The 7399-nt window shown below is 45.4% G+C and overlaps 1 protein-coding gene across 2 annotated transcripts in view; it reads left to right on the forward strand.

Annotated features, from left to right (window-relative positions):
- Positions 1 to 7393, forward strand: part of wipf2a (WAS/WASL interacting protein family, member 2a) — a 9297-nt gene extending 1904 nt beyond the window's left edge. Inside the window, exons 2-6 of one of the 2 annotated variants that reach the window (XM_031877145.1) lie at positions 1779 to 1930; positions 2379 to 2511; positions 2615 to 2740; positions 4119 to 4817; positions 6231 to 7393. In XM_031877145.1, coding sequence (XP_031733005.1) covers positions 1868 to 1930; positions 2379 to 2511; positions 2615 to 2740; positions 4119 to 4817; positions 6231 to 6550 — 1341 coding nt within the window. In that variant the 5' untranslated portion in view covers positions 1779 to 1867 and the 3' untranslated portion in view covers positions 6551 to 7393. The other variant, XM_031877144.1, reaches the window with a different exon arrangement.
- The last annotated feature ends 6 nt before the right edge of the window (positions 7394 to 7399 follow it).

Raw genomic sequence — 7399 nt, forward strand, 5'->3', positions numbered from 1 at the left:
CCAGAGGAGTCGCCCCCTGGTGGTCACTAGAGAGAATGCAGCTTTAAAGGAGGTTGCTGCCTGGTTTTGAAACTAGTCTCTTAGTGGCTTCAGTTTTTATACACTCAGCAGACCTCCAGACAATTATTCCCTTTCCCCCCCCCCCCCCCCCCCCCCAGAAGAGAGATAACCCCCCATCCTCAGTTTCTGTTTCTGTCTCTGTGCCTTTCTGTTTAAACCACGTCGCTGACTGGCGAGCTTGCTCGCTCGGTGAGATTCCTTTCGGTGAAAACCTGCCTCAACACTCTGCAGCAGTGGAGGGTGGTGCCTGCATGAGCCAACAATGGGCCCAGACAGCTAACTGGTTTGGGGAGATCCAGTGACCTCACTCGCTGTGTTGAAACATTTAGAGTCATTTCAGGTGTCTCAGGTTTATCATATGGACAAGCATTCGTTTAAGTAGTAGGAAATAGATGTCGTGTTTACGCAATAGACCAACATAGTACATTTACAGTACAAAGCCTTTCTGAAAAACTCTGCCAATGTAAAAGACCGAACATCACTAAATACACTAGAATTCATACGGTAGAATTCATGCATTTCTCTACCAAATTTCAAGGCAATCCGTCCGATAGTTATCGAGATGTGTTTCATATTCGTCTCGTCACAAGTCCTGTGCATCATCCTGGGCGCCGTCACGGCCACAGACGGAGGGATATACTCCACAGAAAGCACTTCAACATTGTCCGCTACACAATGAAGCACTTTCACTCACTGCCTTTACAATACAGCGGCTTCTGTCCTCTTAGTCCTTGTTACTGAAGGCAATAATGGAGCCGTTCACTTCGACAGACTGAGATGAACAACCCCACAAAACAAGGGGGTGGGTGGGTGTGTTTACATGTCGGGATTATTATATTTAGATACTTTAGAAACCGGAAAGTCTTAAATAACATTACATTTTAAAATTTGAGTTTATTTTTTGCATCCAAATCAAATAGTTTACATGATATTCAACCTATGTTTCTTTATTATTCATAGAATACTTGACTTGTTGCATCAAAGTAGTCCATGAATATGAGTTTACAGATGATTACAATCCCTCAGCATTGTGGAGGTTGCTTTATGCGTTTTGAGTATTTACAGACGTTGTCTTTCTGCTTCTTCACGGTTCATTTTGTTTGTACGTCCTCTGGTGTTTCGGAGAATAATGCAAGGAACAGTATAAACGCTGCAGGGCCAAGCACAAGTATAAACTAAACTTCATTCTGTCTGTGGACGGATGTTGTCACTGCGATAGCATACGATGTTAGCCTGGAGATAAACATGTCAGGAACCAAAGGGTGCTTGTGTATTTAAGATGCTGTACTCACCAGAGGAGCGGGATCTGGTGGGATCCCGTTGTTAGACGGTATCTCGTCGTGAGCCAATGAGGCGTAACCACCTCGTATATATCTCGTATACAAGCCTCCCATCCTCATTATGTCACCGAGCTGCAGCAGAGAAGTGTTCCCTCCTCTGGGAAAGACGTTTCACACTGTGGGCTGTTTTTTCCAACCACAGTTGAAGGTAGATGGTTCATTTTATTATTGGCCCAGTTCATTACTGAAACATCCTAGAAAATAACCTTAAAGAAAACATCAAGAAAGCAAGAAGACTATTAACTATATGCACATTAACATGTAGTTTTCTTTATGCGTGTGACAGATCTTGGAGTGTTTATTTGCCAGTGTACTCTGTGTTTGAATCTTTGTTTTTTGAGCTTTTAACAGATTTTAAACTGTCTGGTTGTTTTGCAGGAATCCACGCGTGTCGTCCCAGCTGAGACGGTGACATCACCGGTCCTCGCCCACCCCCCCACGCAGAGAGGTGCCAACAGAAAGACAGGATGCCTGCTCCTCCCCCACCCCCTCCTCCCCCAGGACCCCCGCCTCCCCCCACCTTCAGTCAGGTCAGTGAGCGGCCTGAACTAATACCGTTATTCTGTACCTGTTTACCTGAGACCACCCAGTCTTTACACAGAGAATCATCATTGCGTTTCTGGTTATTCCAACACCATATTTGTCTCTCACGCCGGCCAGAAGGCAGACTGGTTACCGTAAAGTATCATGGGAGTTAAGTAGAAAAACAAAAATCGAATTAACGTTAACCTGCCGTAGTTTTGAAGTGTTTTCTCGCATGTTTTCGTGCCTGAAAAAGGTTTTCCACTCTACTTATTATAACAACAAGAAAACCTCGTCTGGACTGAAGATCGTGTATTTTCAGGGTCTGCAGTCCAAATCTCCAGGCTGCTGAGTCATGTGACGTTTGTTTACAAGACGATGTTTGATCCCAAACAAACCAAACGGTTCGGAGGAACCGGAGATGCGAATACTTATTTGTTAAACTTCCTTCCGCAGGCGAACACGACTCCTCCCAAACTGGGCTCATCGGAGACTAAAGACAGAGGTGCGCTGCTGTCGGACATCTGCAAAGGCACCAGGCTGAAGAAAGTGGCCGTGGTCAACGACCGGAGCACGCCGATTATAGAGAGTGAGTCGCTGCAGGTTCATTTCGTACACACACTCACAAAACTCATTACTTTTCTATCAATATCTCAGGTTGATGTTGACACGAGTCTTACTTTTTTCACCAGAAGGTGGAGGAGGTGGTGGCGGAGGTGGTGGCGGTGGTGGTGGAGGTGGTGGTTTTGGAGGCGGTGGGCCAATGGCAATGGGAGGCCTTTTCCAAGGAGGTGTGCCAAAATTACGCCCAGTTACAGGTAAAGAAACATATTCTTTGCTCTATTTTTAACAATCTGATATTTTATATTTTGTCTATGAATCCGTACCGGCTGCACAAGTGTCTTATCATATGTGTGAATAAATAAACCAGAGAGGAGACGTGAAGTCTAAGTCCAGCCCTGAAGGAAGCGAGCTAATCTATCGGTCATAATAATCATTGATCATCTGTTAATAGTTTATTCAGCAGCTCAGGAAAAACACAGTTTATCTGCTTCAGCAGTAGAGGACTTTTACAAACATAACGTAGATGAATATCATCACTGGGCTTTCTTGAAGCAAACACAAAGTTAATATTTATAAGATACGACTACGTAAGGATGTTAACAAGATGGAGGATATATTATAATAATAACAACATGTTATGAACAACAAAGAAGACAGAACATGTGATGTGCGTGTTAAACTCTTTCTACATTTCTACCGAGCTTTTGCTTTTATTCACGTCTGAATAGAAACTCACACAGAATGTTTAAACGGCCACGAGCCGGGAAAGTGGATCCGGACACGAAGGCGGTTCCTTCCAGCTGAATGGACTCTAAACAGGATTTTGAATTATGAATGAACGTTCTTATTTTTGACGGAGTGACTGTGACCTTTGACCTCTCTGCATTTGGGAGAAGCTAAATGCTGAAGATGTAAAACATGGAGAATTGATTCTGTGATTTTAAAAAAATAAAAGATTCTTAGGGGTCAATATTTGAATGATTAATCTGGGTTGATAAATAGAAATAGTATTTGTTCAAATAAGATCATCCATTATTAGTCACGCAGCGGGGAAAACTACAGCAGCATATTAGAGTGCGTGTGTGTGTGTGTGTGCATATACACACACACTGTATAGTGCAAACAAGAGACAGTAAAAACACAAGATCAAAGGATTATAAATAAGTAATAAAACAGTAAAGAATATTTAAAAAGTAGAAAATCTGGTGCGTTAGACCAGATCAATCACTTTGTCAGGCGTTTTATTTGTTGTTTTATTTTGATATTATTTTGTACTTTACTTTCTTCGGGGGTTTTTTCCCAAACAAAAATACCCCAAAATTCTCTTGTGTGAGCGTCTCAGCTGTGAAGATGTGTTGCTCTTCTTCGTCTCATGTGATTGTTAAATTAAACTCTTTTGGGTTTTTAGCTTTTGGTCGAACAAAACGAGACGCGTGAAGACGTCGTCTTTGTCTTTAGGAAACTGTGATCGCTCCATTTCACCGTTCGCTGATATTCTAAAGACCAACGATTCACTGATTTAATCATGAAAATAATCCACAGATTAATTGATGACATTAATTGTATATAATATATGTCCTGCTCCTACTGGGCGTCCTGTGATACGTTCTCTTCTCTCTGTCCTCCACCCAGATGGTTCAGCCGGCGGCTCGGTGGGCAGGTCCGCCCTGCGGCCCCCAGGGTCCCGCGCCGCCGCCCCTCGCCCCCCCACAGGCCGCTCCTCCTCGCCCTCTCCGCCCAACAAGCCCTCTCCACCGGAGCACCAGCGCCCACACCGCCCCTCGCTGCCCGACATCTCCCGCCCCTCCAACAGCAGCAGCAGCAACAGCAGCTCCTCCACAGGCGGAGGGATGAAGCACAGCACCTCCGCCCCGCCGCCTCCTCCACCCTTCAACAGAGGAGGCCGCAGCAACGCTCCGCCGACCCCCAACCAGAAAGCACACGCTCCGCCCTCCTCATCCTCCTCTCACAGCAGAGAAAAGCCCCTCCCACCGACGCCCAGCAGAGGCCACACCCCTCCCAGCTCTGCGAGGCCGCTTCCGTCTTCCAGCAGGCCGCCGACCGGTGGCTCTTCAGCTCCTCCGCCTCCTCCGCCGTACAGGCCGCACACGTCGGGCGGCGTCTCCAACGGGCCGTCCCACGTGGATGGCGGAAGGGCTCCGCAGCTGCCGCAGAGGCACAACTCTCTACACAGAAAACACATGTCGGGAGGCGGCAGCCAAGGACGCAGCCACGCTCCTCCACCTCCTCCCTCACCGTCTCCATCCTCAGCCTCCCAGCAGGCCGGCAGACCGCCGCCACCCGCCAGAGAGCCACCTGGGCGCCGAACAGGTACAAACACCCGCACAGTGATCACGTCTCTTACAGGTCAGAGGTCACCACGTCGTACTGTAGATTTGTGTCCGTCAATAAGGTTTTTTAGGGGGCTTTAAAAGGCACTCTTAAAGGGAAAGTCCCTCTAAAAACACAGTTCTAAAGCTGTACCTCATATTTCTGGGTCCCCTTTGTACTTTTGACCGGTGGCAGTATTAGATATTGATATATTTCCAGTGACCTGACCATTGTTTGCGTCAGACTTGACACTGGAAATGATGTTGATTGTGCTTCACTGCGTATCTACACATTCAGGATGTATCTGAACAGGAATGTTCGTTCAGAGGACGAAGCAAGTTTTGACTCGTTATCTCTGAGCGTCTCGATGGAGCGGAAACATTTCCTCCACGAGGATCTCACCGACTGTCGGTTGAGTTCTGAGAAGTAGAGCAGCGACGTTTGTCTCTATGTAACGTTCTTCTGAAGCCGGGTGTCTGCATAGACCTTTAATGTTCCCCGATATATCTACAGCTGCTTCTGTGGAGGAGATAATAACACATGTTAGATGCGTCCTTATTGTTTTAAGTGTTTAGCTGCTCGCGTGTGTTGATGTTGAAGGAAACACTTTGAGATATTTTAGACAAAACGTTTGAGTTTTCTGGAGTTCATCCTTTTATAACTGAGATAAACTCGATGTGATCGTGTCTCCCCGGAGCGTCTTTTTATTTATGGCTCTCTGGAAAATATATATTCATAATTTGAATTCAGAGTGAGCACAGAAAACAGGAAGGCACTTGTTAGCCGGCGCTCTGTGTTGTGACGTCGTGGTTTCTCTGCATTCCTGGAGCCCTGTGGAATATTCCAGCATTCCTCTTCACTTTCACTCGGACTTCTCTTCATCTTCTCACGTTAAGTTGCACGACGTCTTGTTCCCGTTCGGTGCTCCTCGTTGTTCTCTCTTTATGTTCTGATATTTAGAAGTTGTACGGAGGCCGCAGTGCTTCACAAGCTGCAGTTTATAACCGGTTTCCTCTCAGACGGCGCTCACTGGTTCGTAGGAAACGTCTAGAACCAACAGGTCATGTTGGTGACGTTTGTTGTGTGATGCTCTAAACAGTTCTACATTGTTAGATTTCACTATTTTGCAGCATTTAAAGCACCGTTACGTGTGGTTCTGTATATGTTTAGTGCAGTACGTTGATGTCAAAATCATCTATAATATGTGATTCATGGCAAAGAATGAAAATACACTAAACAACTAAATTAAATCTTAACGCACTCAAATTCTGCCATCGACATCCATTAAAATCACTTTGAAACAGCTGTTTTCATTGCTATAATGTAGAGTAACATTATACGTGTGTGTGTGTGTGTGTGTGTGTGTGTGTGTGTGTGTGTGTGTGTGTGTGTGTGTGTGTGTTGTCCACACAGCTCCCCAGGTGCCCCCCTCTGGATCTCGTAATAACGGCGGTCGTGACGCCCCTCCCCCTCCTCCTCCGTACCGCGTCCACAGCTCTGCGGCCTCAGAGGCACACAGCCGGGTGGGCAAACCTCCTCCACCTCCCTCCTCTTCCTCCTCCATCTCATCTTCATCCTCCTCCCGAACCCCGGCTGGACCCCCTCCACCGCCCCCGCCCATCCGGAACGGCCACTCCTCCATCTCCTCCTCCAAGTTCATCATAGGTGAGTCGGGCGTCGTCACCTTCCTCCTCCTCCATTCGTGGTTTCACCAACGTCAAGCCGGTCTTTAAGTACATTTATGAGCAACGTTTCCATCCAAAAGGAGCACAAAGTTTATCTGCATCAGAAGAACGTAGGCGGTGTCTGGTTCGTCCACTACTGTGAATATATGGAGTTGGTTGGTTGGTGCTAATTCTTCAGTCTGGTGATGTTCTACCGTTGTAGAATAAAAGATGACGACCAGATGACGTAATTAAAAGAGAGCCAGACAAAACCACAAATAATGAGAACTAAACAATTGTGTAAATATGTTGTTTATTGTCACAAGGTGTGATTATTGTCTACGTATGTTTCTTTTGCACTTTCTCACACTTTGCTTTAATTTTGCTAATTTAGCTGCTTCCTCTTCCTCTGTGGTATTAGTAGAGTTGTTTAATTGAAGAATAGCTGCTAACGAAGCTCCGCTAATTCTATGATGGACACGTTTTCCTGTTAATTCTTTCACAATAAAAGTCCTTTTGTTCTTTAAAAAGCATTTTAGCAGCAAAATTAGGAAACTAAATTTCTAGGAAATGTACAGACGTGACAAAAACTAATGTAACCACGGCCTTAGTCTTTTAAAACCAATATTATATTAATATCCACATTTAAATACTTAACAGTGTTAAATTAAATGAGCTAAAGAGGAAACTATATGCCCACATTCATGGTGGTAGAGTGTGGCACTTCTTCTTAAATTGGGAAGTTTTAGTGCTTTGCTTTGCACCTCTATCAAGTTAAAAATCAAAGCAGCCGAGAGCTGATTTCTAGTCTCTAGTATGAGTCAAGCTTAAAAAACACAGGATCCTACATCTCCCATAATGCAACGCGGCATCTTGAGTTGCATTATGGGCTGTGGCTCCAACAAACCGCTGTGTTTT

This window comes from Anarrhichthys ocellatus, unplaced genomic scaffold (genome assembly GCF_004355925.1).
Source record: "Anarrhichthys ocellatus isolate YVR2014 unplaced genomic scaffold, GSC_Weel_1.0 scaffold126, whole genome shotgun sequence".
Taxonomy (NCBI): Eukaryota; Metazoa; Chordata; class Actinopteri; order Perciformes; family Anarhichadidae; genus Anarrhichthys; species Anarrhichthys ocellatus.